At 41.4% G+C, this 19,248-nt stretch overlaps 1 protein-coding gene and 2 pseudogenes across 1 annotated transcript; 2 read left to right on the top strand and 1 right to left on the bottom strand.

The window, feature by feature from the left end:
• Window positions 1–1,316: 1,316 nt before the first annotated feature.
• On the bottom strand, window positions 1,317–2,342 carry LOC139954007 (uncharacterized; annotated as a pseudogene).
• A 2,821-nt stretch (window positions 2,343–5,163) lies between these two features.
• Window positions 5,164–14,926, top strand: LOC139953947 (monocarboxylate transporter 12-like; annotated as a pseudogene).
• Window positions 14,927–16,224: 1,298 nt separating this feature from the next.
• Window positions 16,225–18,772, top strand: LOC139954063 (uncharacterized). Its single transcript, XM_071953724.1, has 3 exons — window positions 16,225–16,917; window positions 17,058–17,786; window positions 17,945–18,772. The coding sequence occupies exons 1-3, from the start codon at window positions 16,225–16,227 to the stop codon at window positions 18,770–18,772; spliced, it is 2,250 nt and encodes a 749-aa protein (XP_071809825.1).
• Window positions 18,773–19,248: the final 476 nt, after the last annotated feature.

Below are 19,248 nucleotides of genomic sequence, written 5' to 3'. Positions count from 1 at the left end.
ACACCTAAATCCTTTAGGTACATCTTTTATGTTACATTTTCACAGACAAGGTATCGTTTGAAAAGACACCTAAATCCTTTAGGTAAATCTTTTATATCTCATATGTACAGAAAAGGTATCGTTTGAAAAGACACCTAAATCCTTGAGGTACATCTTTTATGCAAAAAATAGTTAATGGCCTGACGTTTCGACCCTAGCAGAGTCTTTCTCGAAGGCTAAATGACAACACAACAAACATGAACAGGTAACTAAGTGAAACATAAGCAGTGAAGTGGAAATACATGAATGGGGTTAGAAAGCATACATAAAAAAGCAGGGGGTAAACAATGAATAGGGGGACAAAAAAAGGGGGGTTGAAGGGAAGGGACTGGCTTGACCACAAGCAAGAGGATGGAAACACAAAGGACAACATCAAGGGTAGTGAGGTTGGGTAAACAGTAATTTATTAGTGAATGAGGCTCAGGCTAAAAGGCTATGGGGAAAAAAGGAGATGGCAAAACAAAAGGTTTATTAGTCGTTTCCTTCTTGGATGTTCAGACCATGGGGTTGAATGGTCTGGAGGCGTCTAATCCAGAGTTTCTCCCTACTCAAACGCACAGTCTCTCTGTGGTTGCCTAGTGCCTCTATGCCCTGTAAGATCATGTCAGAAATTGAGTGATTAGGAAGATTGAAGTGATGACCTACAGGTGTATCTAGCTTTTGGGTCTTGACTGTAGATCTGTGGCCGTAGAAACGCCTCTTGAGTGAAGTTCTTGTTTCACCTATATATTGAACACCACAGACTCTGCAAGATATGAGATAAATGAGATTAGTGGTGGTGCAGGTGACATGACCCCTTGTCTTATGGGTGGTACCGCCGGTGTTACTGGTGAAGGAGTCCGATTCCCTGATGTGTTGTCTACAGACGATGCATTTGGAGATGTTGGAACACCTAAAAGTTCCCTGTGGTAGAGGGGGATTAACATCATCATTAATGGGAGGGACTTCTGCTCGGACAATGAGGTCCCTGAGACTTGGTGGGCGTCTGTAGGCAACTATGGGTTCTTCCTGTACAGCACGTTGAAGTCGATCTGATGTGTGAAGAATATGATGGTTAGAACTGGTTGTTTTACGAATGGGAGGAAGTGAGGGGTGGAAAGTGACAACACAAGGAACTTTCCCCGTAGGACTCTGTTGTTTCTTGGGTCCTTTGGAAAGTACTGACTCCCTAGAACGAGCCTTGACTTTCTGGATAGCTCGATGGACTGCTAGAGAGCTATGACCCCTGGAAACAAGGTGTTTCTTAAGTTCCTGTGAGTGGTGGATATTCAGAATCATTAGAACAGATTCGAAGGAGTCTGAGGGCCTGACTGTAGGCTATGCTGGTTTTGCAGTGTCGGGGGTGACAGCTAGTGGAATGTAGGTATTGGTGTTTATCTGTGGGTTTAACAGAGATCTGTGGTTAAGCCTTCATCCGTCTTGAGAACCTTGACATCCAGAAAGTGTGTATCCTTGGTTGAGTATTCGCTCGTGAATTTGATGGTCCTGTGGAAGGAATTTATGTGATTAATGAAAGCTTTGAGGCTTGCTTCATCGCTTGTCCAGATGAAAAAGATGTCATCGATATAGCGCCACCAGACCCAGGGACGGCAAGGGGCTGATGCCAACATGCGCTGTTCAAGATGGCTCATGAAAAGGCACGCCATTGATGGTGCCATACGTGTGCCCATTGCAGTGCCCTGTACCTGTAGGAAATTCTTACCCGTGAAAGAAAAGTTGTTTTTTGTTAGAACATGTTGCATGAGGGATACAATGTCTGAAATGGTCGGTGATGTGTGACCACTCTTAGCCAGAGCTGAAGAGCAGGCAGCAATCCCTTCATCTTGGGGAATGTTGGTGTATAGAGAGGTTACATCAAAAGTACCGATGATGGCTGTGTTAGGGACCTGCTTCTGAATACCTGCGATTTTGCGGAGGAAATCTGGAGTGTCATGAATGTATGATGGAATCTGCGGCATTAACGGCTTGAGAAAACTGTCAACAAAAAGAGAAGTGTCTCAGTGGGGGAACCATTGCCAGATATGATGGGTCTTCCTGGGTTGTCTGGTTTATGTACCTTTGGAAGGAGGTAAAACCTGGCTGTTCTACAGTCGACCGGGGAAAGAAACTTGTGAGCTTTCTTGGAGAGGTTGTCACGGTCATGCATTTCGTCCAGTGTTTGTTGAATCTCCTTTGAGAAGGTGCCTGTTGGATCAGTGTCAAGTGGTTTATAATTAGTTTGGTTGTTCAGTTGTCTCATGGCTTCATCGATGTATTGCTGGCGGCCCATGACAACAACAGCAGAGCCCTTGTCGGCTGGCTTGATGATGATGTCTTTCCGCCCTCGTAGAGTCTTAAGAGCCTCACGCTCTTCTCTAGGGAGGTTGTCATGAGTCCTGTGGGTAGAATGATCATTCGAGTTAATTTGTGAACTAACAACCTGCACGTAAGTTTCAAGGGAAGGAACACGGTTCTTAGGTGGTACCCATTTACTCTTACAGTAAAATGGCTCAGGATCCATGGGTGGTGAGTCGAGGAAGAATTCACGGAGTCGAATTCTACGGTAGTAGTCAGTAAGGTCCTGACTAAGCTCAGCCTGATTAACTGTGGGAGGAGTGGGGCAGAAGTTGAGTCCCTTGGAGAGAAGGTCATTTTCTGCATCTGAAAGGGTACATGATGAGAGGTTAATAACTGTGGATTGAGGGGCCGACGGTTCAGCTTCAGTGGGTACATTGCGTTTGAAACGTCTCCGTCTGTGATGCTGCTGTTTGGAGACAAGGCGACCAATCTTGCCATTTCTCCTAGAAATCAGAACAGATTCAAGTTTAGTTAAACCAGCATCGATCTCACTGGTGAATTGCTCAAAACGGGCACTTGAGCAGATGGACCTAAGTTCCGCTTCAAGATAGGATATATCTCGGTTAAAGCTGTTGAGACAAACATCACAGTGTTCTGTTAGAATACGAATGAGACTAAGTGAAGTACTATGGAGTGTGTTGTTCCACTGTCTGCGGAGTGGGGTACACAAAGACCCAGGAGCTGGGTCAAATTTCACCTGTAAACCTGTGGGAATGAAACGGGTTAGTGTGTAGAACCTGTAGTTGTCTCGATGATACGAATAACGTAGTGCTTTCTCTTTTAGTTTCCTAAGTTCCTGAAACAAGCGAACGCAACTTTGGTTAGACATGGTGAAAAAGAAAACAAACAGGAACAAATCTGTTGAGAAAAGCACTTAAAAAATGTTAATAAACTGAGGCTGGCGGTAACACCAAGGGATGATAATCTAAAGAGGAGTAGGGGTGGTTCTGAGAAGAACCTTTGGTTTCAATTGGAAAAGAATGTTAAGTTGACAAAGACATAAATAAACTGGGGGAAAGAAAACAACATTAATATACAAAAGGGAAGTGCACTAAAAAGGAAACAGATTTTAGTGAAAATGCAGGGTGTGTAGAGTAAACCTGCAGGGGGAGGAAAACTGTGGTTAATTATACACGGGGGAAGTACATCTTTTATATTACATTTGACAGACCAGGTATCGTTTGAAAAGACACCTAAATCCTTTAGGTACATCTTTTATATTAGTTGAACAATCAGCTACGTTACTTATTGTTAAACTCTATAGACGTCAATGGTCAAAGTGTGTTTGATCTTCCTGGATCTTTGGGCGGAGTCAGCAAAGCAGAGCTTTTTTATTGGCCAGGAGCTTAATGAACGTTGCACGTACGTGCAAAACACAATCACTACTAGGACGAGTCCTAAGTTAGGACTGGTCCTAACTCTTTGTGAAATCGACCCCTATGCCTAACTGTGCGAGAGTTTTTAATGCAATCGTGGAGGTCAGGATTCACACAGCCTCATCACACGCACAACACCACATCACCTTCATGACAAAGGACGCACTGACCTGGTTTAAAGTTTGGTTCAGTGACAATTGTTAAGCCTCATCACACGCACAGCACCACATCACCTTCATGACAAAGGACGCACTGACCTGGTTCAAAGTTTGGTTCAGTGACAATTGTTCCCAGACTATTTTCAGTTGAATGAACTTGTTGGCCGAATTGGTTGAGCATAACACTGGTCTCCGCACTGGTCTTTGTTACCCGTAGGAGCGCTGCATGATTTTACCACTTTACTTAAATATGGCTTAATTCGCTTAAAGGCAGTGGACACTATTGGTAATTACTCCAAATAATTATTAGTATAAAACATCACTCGGTAACGAGTAATGGGGAAAGGTTGGTAGTATAAAATATTGTAAGAAACGGCTCCCTCTGAAGTGACGTAGTGTTCGAGAAAGAAGTAATTTTCCACGAATTTGATTTCGAGACCTCAGATTTAGAGTTTGAGGTCACAAAGTCAAGCATCTCGTGTTTTTTCTTTCATTATTATCTCGCAACTTCGACGACCAATTGAGCTCAAATTTTCACAGGTTTGTTATTTTATGCATAATTTTCACAGGTTTGTTATTTTATGCATATGTTGAGACACATCAAATGAGAAGACTAGTCTTTGACAATTACCAATAGTGTCCACTGCCTTTAATACCCACAACACCGAACTCGTTCTCATACGTTCTGATAAATCCATTCGAAGGGGCTGCTAAACTGTATGTACACGGAGTGTGCGTTGTTGCAACCTTGTACGGTCTGTGTCTACGAAATGGACGGCCGCTCGGACAGGTTGGATCGGAATGGCGCTCCGGAACTTTGAGCCTGCTCAACTTCTTCGAGCAAACACGTCCTGCAATAGACGGAGTGGAAACGTACATTTAAAAACGAGGACGTACTGTACTGCGAAATGAACTGCCGTACTTGTATGGATCATACTGGACGTCTTAAACATGGCACATATGATCGTCATTTAGATGTTTGTGTGCACAGACCAGAACTCATTACCAGTATGTAAATGACCTTAGGGTGACATGAAGACGACATTTTTCGGCCAAAGTTCCAGCCATACTAAAACCCGTATCATAATTATGTTTTAGGACTGGCTCGGACGTTTTGAGACATGGCTTGATGCGGCCCAGCCTTTACAAAAAGAAAGAACACAATCCAGCTTCCCTATATTGGTGGTTTAGGAATATTATTCGTATTAAACGTATGTGTGCAGTGTTTCTGATGAGGTTCTTTGCCTTTTAGCATGGATAAGACTGAAGAACAAGACGGTGGTTGGCCTGGAAGGATAGCAGTCGTATCGGTCTGGACCAAGGGTTTCATTTGGGTTGCTATTTTGAAAGGACTTGGAATACTTCTGCCTACATTTCAAGAGGAGTTTCTGGTACAAACTTGGATTCTTGGATGGATGAGCTCCTTGCTTCTGGCTACGATTGGACTCATTGGTAATGAATTTGTGTTGTTTTATTTATCCTTCAGAGGCATGCGCTAAACGTATTTTATCCTTCAGAGGCATGCGCTAAAACGTCGCACGTTTGCTGTGTCGAACTCAAATTATTTGAATTGTTTTTTAGCGCAATCTTTTTATTTGAGTTCGCCACTGCATGCCGTGCAGCACAGCAAGCTCTGCCGTGCTACACGGTAGTTGCACGACGTGGTGACAAACGTTAGACGTTCGCCGTGTCGAATAGATTTAAATTCTCAATTGGGCGACGCTATTTTGGAAATCTTTTGAAACACGTTTTATGTGCAATATCTAATCAGTGAAGAGTATTCGGGATTGGATGGGATGCTAATTCTTATACGAACATTTTGTGAGAATTAAGTTGAATATCTTGTTCGAAACTCTTAAAAAACGACGATGAACGCCAGTCACCAGGCAGGGGTAACAATAAAGCCAGTACTTGAGGCGACAAAACAATTTTTATAAATGTGTCAATATTTCAGTGTCACAGCTCTAAATGCCACCTTGTGACTGCGCTGAACATCGCTCTTTTGCAGTGTCGAACTCAAAATGATTTTGGCACGACAAAATTGCATAGACATTGAACCCGTATAATGCTGAGCATCAACCGCTCATCTGTGTATACGGCTTTTCGCACCACGTGACGTACGTTCATGGCAAACTGATTAATTGCCATCTTGAATGAAAACATGAATGGCGACTGGGTACTATATCGATAAAAGTGGTCCACAGCGAAATCGCACGCACAATGAGGCACTCCCAGCGTCCTTCGGGATATATTTTATACAATTGCAATTGAACACATCGGGTTTCCGGAATAACTTGTGCATCATGGGTCAAGGTTAAACCCTATCATGATGGCCGTTCATAACTCAACGTCAGTTGTAAAACGTTTGCATCCGATCCCCACGTTGTATTATGATTTCATCATAGAAATGTGGATAACCTTTCAAGCCATGTCATTCTAAAGAACCACCAATCACATAGGCCACATCATTGAATGCTAACTCGCCCTTTTCTAATCACCCCCCCCCCCTAAAAAAAAAAAAACAGAAAAAAAAACCAGCAAAGTTGTATGGCATAAGACAATAAACACGAAAACACATGGAAAATACACATAATGCAAATTAAAAAAAAAAAATCATTTTGTTTGTATTTATTTTGTAAAACACTTTTAGCGGCAATTTAAATTTCCCCCACAGTCTACCGCAGGTCATCAAATTTCTTTTTTTCTTGTTTGTATTCCTGTGTGACCTCTGTGTGAATATATAATTAGTCCGAAGGGCTTCTGAAATTCAGTCTTTTTCGGCCTTATCTGAAAAGTATTGACATAAATAATGTAGCAGTACATTGAAATAAAGAGCATATTTGTCATTTTGTATGAAAACAAATCGGTGCAACTCAAATTTTAAAAAGAGAAATTTGTACGTAAAAAATTACCCTGGAGGAAGGAAGAGAAGGAGCTCGAACGAATGGACTTCAAAATTCGAACCCGTGGTACCGCGTCGTTTAACGACACCTCGTAATCACCCACTTACCTTACACAAACAATGGGCGACCTGGCGTTTGTGAATTTGCGCGTGCGCACTTGGTTCTTCGCCAAACTATGGCGTCGTATGTCGTATGGATATAAACAGAGGAAAAACTACTTTTTTGAGACGCGATAACATTTTTGGACGCTACTGTACACCTTAACGATTAACACAATTGAATACCAACCACCCTCGTGTGCCTATACCCAAATTTTGATCCACCGCTATTGACCAGAAAGTCACAAAAATGTAAAAAATATGCCACGATGTTTCAGCGAAACACCACAAACGGTAAAAGAAAACATGTATGTTCACAATTCTTATCTCAAATGATTCAACTTTACACGAAGGCAACGGTGCAGAGCGGCGGTACCGCACGTTCTGTACAAAGAGATCTAATCCTGCTTGTTAATCGGCCGTCCAGCTGGAGGTCTCCTATCTTTTTCCACTGGTCAGACAGGGGCATTGTCAGGGTATTCTTTTGTTACTCTGCGGTTTTGCGGGTTGTTCGAGCTCCTTCGATTCCTTTCTCCATGACTCAACTAGCTTCCGCCGGTATGTGACTCAAGCATAAAACGCACCTGTGCTTCTGCACATTTTAGGCTAGGGTTTACTCAACTAGCATCCACTGGTATATGACTCAAGCTTAAAATGCACCTGTGCTTCTGCACATTTTAGGCTAGGGTTCACTCAACTAGCATTCGCCAGTATGTGACTCAAGCATAAAATGCACCTGTGCTTCTGCACATTTTAGGCTAGGGTTCACTCAACTAGCATCCACTGGTATGTGACTCAAGCTTAAAACGCATCTGTGCTTCTGCACATTTTAGGCTAGGGTTCACTCAACTAGCATCCACTGGTATGTGACTCAAGCTTAAAACGCACCTGTGCTTCTGCACATTTTAGGCTAGGGTTCACTCAACTAGCTTCCGCCGGTATGTGACTCAAGCTTAAAACGCACCTGTGCTTCTGCACATTTTAGGCTAGGGTTTACTCAACTAGCTTCCGCTGGTATGTGACTCAAGCATGAAATTAACTTGTGCTTAGCACGTATACGATATTCTAGCATTACACCACCCAATGAAGAAACTGTTCAAGTTCAATGTTCAAAGATATAATTTGCAAGTCGACAGAAAATAAATGTGTCAGTTTTTGTGAGAGTCTTGACATGGGTAATATACCTTTAGACAACGTTGTTTAAAGGTTTTGGGTACTTTTTCAAAATGTCCACAGATTTACATTAAACTTACAGGGTTTAAAGATAATGCTAGTGGAAAGCTTCCCTTCAAATATTACTAACTAAGGTTGTGTAGTTTTTGAGAAATGAGTAAAGCAAGTCACCAAATAGTTATGGTCTCATGAGACCAAAATTATTTTAGCATGTAAAATCACCTTAACCAGTTTTGAAATTATACCAATACCATAATAGCATAACTCGTTAATACGTTTTTACATTCTAAAACTGAGACAAAAATGATTACTTTTACTCATTTCTCAAAAACTACAGCACCTCAGTAAGCAAAATTTCACGGGAAGCTTTCTATTATCATAATTTTCAAACTGTGTAAGTTTAATGTAAATCTGTGGACATTTTGTTTTTTGTTAGGAAAAAGTACATAGACTCTTTAAAAATAACATTTTTTCTGCTCTCAGTCTTAAAAAAAAATCCACCCATTGCAGAGAGACAAAGACAAATTTGTAAACAAATCAAAGCTGACATTATTTCCTTCTTTCCTTATTTCCTTATTTCCTTATTTCCACTTTTTTGAAACCCATAAGTCCATTAAGTAAAAATTGATCGTCCGACTACGCACCCTTGTTGTACACGCGTTTTAAGTTTAAAACTTAGTAATTCCAAGTGATTTGAAATAAATCACAAACTTGCTCTGGTGTCATATTTGCCAAAGCTGACAGCTCAGATTTGTTAACCACTGAGTGAACTATTATGTTCATCAACTTGTGGGAGTTGTTTACAGTGTCACGTTCATTGAACACGTACGGGAGGAAGTGCTATCTGCTCTACCAGCCAGGCGTTTAATGGATGTTACCCAAGCCTATGTAAGGAGATCAAGTAAAACCTGCTTTTCTGGTAACAGAAAAGTAGAAAATTCATTTTCACAAAACGTTCAATCTGCTTTTCAGGTAGCAGAAAAGTAGAAAAGTAAAAACATTCATAATTTTGTATAGCCCCAAAATTTCTTTTCTGCTATTCTGATACCAGGAAAGCAGTTGGGCACTTGTCCATACCTATGACTCTGTTTACATTATATCCAGGAAGCCGGATGATCCGGTTCAGACCCCGGCAATGTGAGGACTGTAAAGGGGGTTCCCCTGTTACAACACCAGAGTATGTGGCAACGGCCCCCTTGAAAAAAATAGTTGGTTTAGGAAGTGGCCTTTTGCCTTGTGTGTCTGGCGACTTGCTTAAAAAAAATCAAAAGAAATAAAAACACAGACAGCAAACAGATATTCATCATCGCTAGCTCTATGACATTTGGAGCTGAAGTAACAGCAAAAGTAATTTGTTAATAGTTACCAGCTGGTGTTTAAGAAAGCCTGCAAAAGGCTTATTTGGTTACTCTATGTTCAGAGTGTTATTCAAGGAAAAGCCAAGCGAGACCATAAACAATTTTTTTGTGCAGACATGTTAGAAATATCTGCTCGTCTTTTTTTCAGACTTGTTTTAATTTATATTTAAAAAAAAATGATAATAATTATAGCATGAAGAAGACGGGAATATAATGTGGGAATTGTTATGCAATCTCTGGACTGTCTGAAAGAAGTTTGGAATGTTTTGGATCCATTTATGTAGCAGTATATGCCGTGTGCATGCTATTACATAGTGGCATACAGTTGTTGACCGACACGATTAGTGGTAGCGTATCAAAATCGGTCACGCGTATTGCAGGGTTTTAAACACACATTCGTTACCCATAAAGTTTTTAATTCAACCGTTAAAAAATGAAGAAAAGAATCCCCACAGCAAAAATTTTACTAAATGATCGTTTCCTTGGGTCAGTTGCAATTGATTTCTTAGTACTACCCATTATAAGCACCTACAATCAATAATGTAGGTCGATCATTCTTTTAATTTACATTTTTATTTTATTTTCCAAAGGACCATTTGCTGGGTTAGCTGGCCGACATTTCGGCAGTGGTGTCGTCATTATGATAAGCGGTTCTCTGATTGGTGGTTCATTCATTGCAGGATCTCTTTGTACAAATGCTTTTCAACTAGCCGTTTGTCTCATGATAATGGCAGGTGAGCATTCAATAATCCTCAGTATCAGAACTCTTGACCTTTGTTTTTACCTGATGAGCCCTTTTCTTAAAGGAATATGTTGCCTTGGATCAGACGAGTTGGTCTATAAAAAAGCGTCTCTGTACCCGTTTTTTATAAAACGCATATGGTTGGAAAGATGTTTTAAAAGTAGAATACAATGATCCACACAAGCTTGCCTCGACATTGCATGGTTTTCCTTTTACTGTGCGAACAAACTCGGTCGGCCATTTATGGGAGTCAAAAATCTGACTCCCATAAATGGCCGACTGTGTTAGTCGACGAGGTAATTATGAAAGGAAAACCGTGCAATTTCAAAGCATGTTTGTGTGGATCATTGTACTCTACTTTTACAACATCTTTCTACCCATATGCATTTCATATAAAAACGGTTACAAACGCTTTTCAAAGACCAACTCGACCGATCCAAGGCAACGTGTTCCTTTAAATTTCGTTGATTAAAGTGCATTCATTTTTTTTTTTATGCCTACTCTACGGCGCTGGGTAGAAGCAACGACTGTTGGATGGGCGCTTTATGAAAGTAACGATTGATTAGCCAATTAATTGATTGATTGATTGATTGATTGATTGATTGATTGATTGATTGATTGATTGATTGATTGACTGATTGATTGCTTGGTAAACACATTCCTTACAAAGGGTCCAAGCATACATGTGAATATAGCCCCCACCCCCCCCCCCTAGAACCGAGAAAACTTCTTAAATCTATATATTATTCTTAAAATAACGCATACATCAATTATATATCCTACTATGTTGAATGTATGTATGTGCTGCGATTCAACCACCGTTATGTGGTGGTGCTGTTTTGTACAGTACGTGTAAGGTGTGTAATTAAAAATTGAAATCCCTTGTAACAGTTTAAATGTTCACTGTATCTCACTTCTATGGCCAATTCTCAACATGGACGGTTTTTAAAGTCAATTCATGCACGCCTTGACAGGTTGGTTGTGCCCTGTCCTTGCGAGAGGGGCTATATTCATCTTCTAAACTGCTCACAAAAAGTTAGAAAACGTTTTTTAATCAAGTGTATTTTTATTATCTATTACTTTCTTTGAACTATGTTATATATCAATGCAAAGTTAAAGTGTTCCTCTTTAAAATGATACCACATTTGCAATCATTACACGTTGCTGAGGTTGGCTACATGAATGGCAATGATGCAAAGTCACAAAGAAATCAAATGTGCAAAAAGTAACGTTATCTGTGCATAACAGTCAACACTTCCGCTTTTTATATGAATCACAACATAACACAAGAGGGTTGTCAATAATATAAATATACATAATGAAAACAAGTTTCCTAACTTCTTGTGAGCAGTAAACAAGTCAACTGTTTTGGTTTCAGTTTATGGATCACTGAATACCCTTACCAGACTTAGCTATTTTTCTTTGTTTCAAGTGGGATTGTTTGAATTTTGAATAACTTCTTTTTTTCAAAGTTGTGTAATAATTATAAGGGTTAGTACCCCTGCCCAGTGTTTTTCCTGATTAGGTCAATTACCACAAGGGATTTTATTTTATCTTTCGAGCTTAAAGACACTGGACACCTTTGATAATTATTGTCAAAGACTAGTCTTCTCACTTGGTCATCTCAACATAATTATGCACAAAATAACAAACCTATGGAAATTTGAGATCAATTGGTCATCGAAGTTGCGAGATAATAATGGAAGAAAAAACACCTTTGTTACAGCACACGAAGTTGTGTGCTTTCAGATGCTTGATTTCGAGACCTCAAAATCAAGTGTGGCGAAACCAAATTCAAATAATTTAGCGGAAAATTACTTCTTTCTCGAAAACTAAGTTACTTCAGAGGGAGCCGTTTCTCACAATGTTTAATACTTATCAACAGCTCACCATTTATCAGTAACAAGTAAGTTTTTATGCTAACAATTGTTTTGAGTAATTACCAATAGTGTCCAGGCCTTTAATCTATACACAAAAATGTACAGTGCGCTATAGAGATTGTGTAAATCCCAAGATTTTCCAGCGCGTCCAATCGCTTTTAAGTTTTTCAGACGTCGAACTGTTCAAATACTTAAAAGAAGTGGACACTATTGGTAATTACTCAAAACAATTATTAGCATAGAACCTTACTTGGTAACGAGTAATAGGGAGAGGTTGATAGTATGAAACATTGTGACAAACGGCTCCCTCTGAAGTAATGTAGTTTACGAGAAAGAAGTAATTTTACACAAATTAGTTTTCGAGACCTCAGATTTAGACTTTGAGGTCTCGAAATCAATCATCTGAAAGCACACAAGTTCGCGGAACAAGGGTGTTTTTTCCTCCATTATTATATCGCAACTTCGACGCCCGATTGAGCTCAAAGTTCACGGTTTGTTATGTTATGCATGTGTTGAGACACACAAAGTGAGAACACTTGTCTTTGACAATTACCAATGTCCAGTGTCTTTAACTCAATCATTTTGTCGGTTCTTCTCTGGAGGGAGCGCCTAATCTGAACGGGGTGTCACAGAGTCTCCCTACATGTTGCTAATAGTAGGTGCGTTCATGTAGCTTCCCTGGGTCGACCCCTGTGTGTGGCGGGTCTTTTTCCCAGGACGAACGTGGGTATTTATCTGCACACGTTCGTCCTCGTAAAAGAAAGTGCCACACACCGGGGTCGACCCGGGGAAGCTAATCGAACGCACCCAATAACTAAAGGACGCCATGTTATTTGTTCTCTTTATTACAGGTACCGGGTTTGGATTGGCTGGTGTGCTGGTACGTGATGCTCTTGGGCGTTGCTTCTCTAAAAACTACGCAACAGCCGTCGGTTTAGCAAGAACAGGGAACTCAATTGGAATGCTGACATTACCGCCCCTCATCCAGCTGCTCCTTGTAACGTACGGTTGGAGGGGTCAATGATGCTTATTGGAGCAATCTCATTGCATCTTGCCGTGTGCGGCGCCCTCATGTTTACTGTCGGCAAAAATATTTGTCAACTGAACGGCTACAAGAGACTTCATCCTCAAAATCATGCCGACCAATTAGAATCCAAGACAAGTTTTCTGTCACAATGCGCCACAATGGTGAAAACCACAGCGAAAAATCTTGATATGAATATTTTGAGTAACTGGCGTTACTGGGCAGTCGGTGTAATTATTATTATTAATAATTAAGTTCGCATTTGACATGTGGGTCATTTATTTTGTCTCACAAATCCAATCAAAGGGTTTCACAATAGAAGATGCAACATTTTTTGTAACTGTGGCAGGTGTTGGCGACTTAATAATTAAGATCCTTCAGGGTGTATGTGTTGATCGTGGTATCATATCTCACTGGCTTCTTATGACATCGGCTATCATCGTGGGATCCGTAACCTACTGCGCAACTCCTTGGTTGAATTCTTATTGGACGTTGATGTCAGCTGCGTTCTTGACATTGGTCAGTGATGGGTTACTGGCGTGTTTGACTGATGTAGTGACTAAGCAAGTACTTGGTGTGGAGTTACTGGCAGGGGCTTATGGATGGCTTGGACTGAAGACAACCATGCTCAGAATCTCAATGGGTTTTATTCCTGGTAATTTTGTGTTTTCTTTAATAGATGTTAAATTTGCATCGGGGATAAAGAATATTCATTTTTGTTTTACTCGTATTAGGATCCCTCCCAGATAAATAGTATGTAGGAGCATGACCGGAGTCATATACTTCCTACAAAATGAAGAGAAATGTCCACGGACAATAAAAAATGTGTTCTCTTTATATACAAGAGCTAAAATACGAAAGAGCGAGCCACTTAACTTACCAATGTAAACAGTAATTAAATTTGCCGATAGGGGATACAGAATATTCATGTTGTTTATACCCATACACCGATGTGTGTTAGCGCTGTACACTCAGTACTCTCCCGAGTTATGTGGGGAAAACATCACAGTCACATTACTGGGGTGGGATTTGAACCCACGACCTTTGCGATTCTAGAACAATGTCATACCAAACTAGACTGCCGATTATGTTTTCTCTTAGCAAATTAATATTGTACTTGTAACGCTCATCGGTCAACTCCCCGATGCATGTGGTTAGTTCTGTTTGCAACGTGGGTAAATAATATGATTTGATTTTCACTCAGTAGGCCTACTGAGTACACAGTGCTTACCGTATCGGTGTAAATTAAAGGGAATGCCAAAATATAAAAAGGGAATGAATTGTAATTACTGCATAGCATTATAATTAGTTTTTTTATTTATATTTGCAGGTTTGATTTACGACATCAGCGGAAGTTACGACGCATCCTTCATTTTCTTAGGATTACTTCGAGCCTTCCCGCTGTTACCACTGACCCTTGTAAGATATTTCCACAATAAAAATGAAACAAATCAATGATAATAATTAGTGTCATCTTATACGGTGCGCTAATTCGTAACTCGTTAGGGAGGTTTAGCTGCACGTTCCGCGTGAATGTGATCAACGTCAGAAAATAATGTCGTTAAAACTCACGTTTTTAGCATACGCGAAATTACCATCGTTTACGCGCAAACGTCATACGTGAGCATGCAATAAGCCCAAAGCGGCGACGTCACCCAGAAACAACACAAATTGTTGACGTTCACGTTTACGTATTTGATCGCGTTACGTACAGCTTAACCTCGCTAGTGTCGCTCAAGGCGCTTATACATACCGTATGTCGGCAAGGTATGTGGGACTACGTTTGAATTATAAGATCTACTCCAGTAAAAATAGCACCATTCTGGTTTACAAGGTGCTGTGACAAGGAACACCGGGAGGGACCCTTTTTTATTTGGTTAAAGTGCGCTGGGTTCTTTTACTTGCGTTACACAATACACGGGACCAATGGTTTTACAAGTGTCTTGTTTAAGGACGCAAGTGTCACGACTGGGATTCGAACACACACTCAGCTGATTGTGTCCGACCGGACACATTTGCATATGCAGTTCTGTCCGCCCCGTGCTAAACCGTCCTTGCAGTAAATTAAACGCCCTTGGTCGACGAAACACGTTCGCCATTTTTTTTTACAAGCTAAGTGCATGTCATGAATGACATGGGAAATAATCAGCAGTTGGGTATTTGCTGCAATCATAAAATAGGTGAATATGCTGCATATACTTAAGTTCAGTGCATGCACGCTCCCTTTCGCGCGCACATAAATTACATATCCAGTCATATACATGTCCACCGGACGGTTTTCGCTAGCCCAGGACACGATTGCATATGGAAAAGTGTCCGGAGCGGACAGTATTGCATGGCGGACACAATTGCATCTGACACCGGTTCTCACAATGTTTTATAATATCAACAGCTTCCCATTACTCGTTACCAAGTACGGTTATATGCTAATAATTATTTTGAGTAATAACCGATCGTGTACACTGCCTTTAATCCGTATTATACAACTGTTTTGGTGTGCAAGTGTGATATCAGATTTGTGATGGGGTTATCCGTAAGACAGAAAAACAGCACGACATCTTAAATTTACATGTATCTATTTCCATTAAAAATGCTGCATACAAAAAAATAGGGAGTCAAAATTTTCACAATGGAGTTGACTTCGAAAATGTTGGAAATGGTAGACGCACATTGAGCAAAGGCGCAATCTGTTTTTGTATTTGCATTAATTGAGGAACAGTGTACAACAAACATGTTGTCTTAATCGTGGGCGTGGTCAGTACACCCAAAGGGATTGGAGGCTAGACTACTCGAGTAAACAGTTAAATTTAACCTTATCCCCCGATCAGTTTTCATTGTGGTGAGCGCCAGGACAGGCACGCCCCGCGGTTTGGTCTCCGCAAATTCTCAGTTTTTTCATCTTTTGTGACTTTCTGTGGATTGCAAATACTACCAGCAGTCGTGTTTCGTACTCCTGATCAAACTGACGACCAGACTGATCAATTTGAGTTAAGAGAGAACTCACGATCATCGTATATCTTCTTGTAATTTTCGGACTTCACCATGAAGCCATGAAGTGACCACCATGTCATACACAGCGTGGTGCTACAGATTGCTTGCACTTACAGACATTGTACACTGTTCCCCGTGGTCAACCATGTGTAACCCAGTGCAGCATAAACTGCGCTACAGCAGCAGCAAACTGAAATCGATCGGAGTTCAAATGTCTCCTCAACAACTGACACTACCAATGGATGTGTTTAAATCCCTCAAACAAAACAGGATCGGCAATTGGAATCATGTTCATAGGGGATGCCGTGCTGGTAAGCAGAAAGTAAGATCTTCTACTACTACTGTATGCATCAAAGACCATATTAAAGATCATGACATTGACATTATGGCACTCACTGAAACCTGGTTCGTATCCGACAGTGACCAAAAAACCGCCAATGTGACCCCAAAAGGTTTTACCCTTATCCACGCCCACAGAAAAGGCAGAAGAGGAGGTGGAATTGGCCTTCTGTGTAAATCCGGGCTTGCTGCGTCAGTTTCCAGGCAACCACGTAGCAACCAGACGCAATCATACACTTCCTTCGAAGACATTGTTGTGGACATTAACCACAACAATCATCACTTACGGGTTATCGTCCTTTACCGACCGCCACCTTCACAAAGACACCGAATCCCATTCAGCATGTTCATTGAAGAGTTTACAGAGCTACTTGATCAGCAGGTGCTCTTCACTGGTACTCTAATAATCACCGGGGATTTCAACATTCACCTGGACAACAACACAGCTGAAACAAATCACTTCCAAAAACTCCTCCAACAATACGACATGCAACAAATGGTAGACTTTGCAACTCACACATCTGGCCATGTATCATCGATTTTGTGATCGCTCGCCGATCAGACAGCCTTATACAATCAGTGGTATCGTCTGAGTTTGTGTCCGACCACTGCGCCGTCCATTGTTCACTAAATCTACAGAAACCTAAATACATCAAAAGACTGATCTCCTACCGCAAAACTAGGTCGATAGACTTGGACAAATTTAGGAACGACGTCATTGCCTCGCCCATCACCACTCATCCCGCCATCGCACTCGATGCCCTAATTGATCAGTATAACTCTGTCCTTACTCAACTGGTGGATTCTCACGCTCCCATGAAAACTTGTCATGTTATTGATCGGCCAGCCGTCCCATGGTACACCATACAGATCACCCTCGCCAAGCAACGTCGCCGCCAATTGGAGAGAAAGTGGCGCAAGTCTAAGCTCAAGATTGACCATGATATTTTCAAATCCCAGCGGAATGTGGTAAAACACAAATTTGCTGAAGCAAAGTCCAACTACTACCATGATCAGATCAGAGACTGCCAAGGTGACCAACGAGCGCTCTTTCAAATAACCAATGGACTCATGCACAGAAAACCAGCCCAAAAACTCCCATCACATGTGTCCCGCAAAGAGCTTGCTGATAGGTTCTCCGTCTACTTCACCAGCAAAATCCAACGAATCAGAGATGATCTACGACCAAATGGCCCCGATCCTTCCATACCTGGTTCAGACACCGCGGATAATCTTCAGTTCTCGGTTACTTCATTTACCCCGTCATCAGAGCTTGAGATTGCCAAAATCATTCGGACCTCCCCTCCAAAATCCTGCCTGCTGGACCCCCTCCCCACATCCATGGTCAAGGCTAGCCTGGACGAACTTGTAGGACCCATCACACTGATCCCAAACATAGCACCGGATTTTGTTTTCCTGAGCGCTTCAAGACAGCCCTGGTTACACCAGTCATAAAAAAACAGACACTTAACCCTGATGATATGAGAAACTATCGCCCAATTTCGAACCTGTCTTTCGTGTCAAAGGTCAATGAGAAAGTCGTTGCGATCGACCATAAGATACTTCTCTGTAGATTAAGAAACTGTTTTGGTATTCAATGCACTGCTCTTAGATGGATTAAGTCTTACCTTAGTGATCGCCTCCAAGTTGATAGCATACTAGGGGAGTCTTCAATTCCAGCTAAGGTTCCGTATGGAGTACCACAGGGCTCTGTCCTCGGTCCAATTCTGTTCACACTATATACTTCACCCCTGGGTCACATAGCGCGCCAACATGGCTTACAATATCACTTCTATGCAGACGACACCTCATTCAGCCCCACTACCACAGGTGATAGCTCCAAGATGCTTGAGTCACTCGCCAACTGCCTGACCGATATCCAGAACTGGATGTCGGCCAATTTCCTCAAGTTGAATCCTGACAAAACCAAATTTCTTGTCATATCGTCTCCCCAGCTTAAAAACAAGATACACATCCAAGACTTGCAGGTTGACGATGCTATTGTCCCACCCAGCTCTGATGCCCGCAATCTTGGAGTGTCATTTGATCAATTCATGACTCTTGAGAAACATGTCTCTGACACCTGCCAGGTGTCCTATATGCACATTAGAAGGATTGCAGCAATCCGGCGCCTGCTTACAACGAATGCAGCAGAGCAGCTGATACATGCCTTCATTACCACCAGACTCGACTTCTGCAACAGTCTCCTTGCTGGACTGCCTCAAAATACACTGCTTCGATTACAATCAGTCCAAAATGCCGCTGCAAGATTACTTGTCATATCTCACCCATCCTACACAATCTTCACTGGCTTCCAATTAGTTTCAGAATTCAGTACAAAATCAACCTCCTGACATTCAAAACACTTCATGGTTCAGCCCCTCCCTACCTTGCGAGCGTGTTTCAGCACCGGCATGCCAGGCCAGGTCTGAGGTAATCAGGCAGCATGCTTCTTGTTTCCCGGACTCGCCTTGCCTCTTATGGTGATAGGGCATTCTCTAATCTTGCCCCCGCCCCTGGAACTCTCTGCCTCAAAGTCTAAGAGATACACATGACATTTCTAACTTCCAAAACTCCCTTAAAACACATCTTTTCAGACTGGCATTTGAACACATCTGAGATTTTCTTTTATTGACCTGGACCGGCGCCTTTGAATGTTTTTACAGAGTCAGTGCGCCTTACAAATGCTGTGTTTATTATTTTATATTATTATTATCCAATATCTACTATAAAAACTAAGCTAATTGGTAAACTATTCTATATCGTAAGGTTTGCGGTTACACCATGTGATGACCTGTAAGCAACGGCTCCCTCTGAAGTAATATTGTTT

This window comes from Asterias amurensis, chromosome 22 (genome assembly GCF_032118995.1).
Source record: "Asterias amurensis chromosome 22, ASM3211899v1".
Classification (NCBI taxonomy): domain Eukaryota; kingdom Metazoa; phylum Echinodermata; class Asteroidea; order Forcipulatida; family Asteriidae; genus Asterias; species Asterias amurensis.
This window is presented reverse-complemented; position numbering and strand designations above follow the sequence as displayed.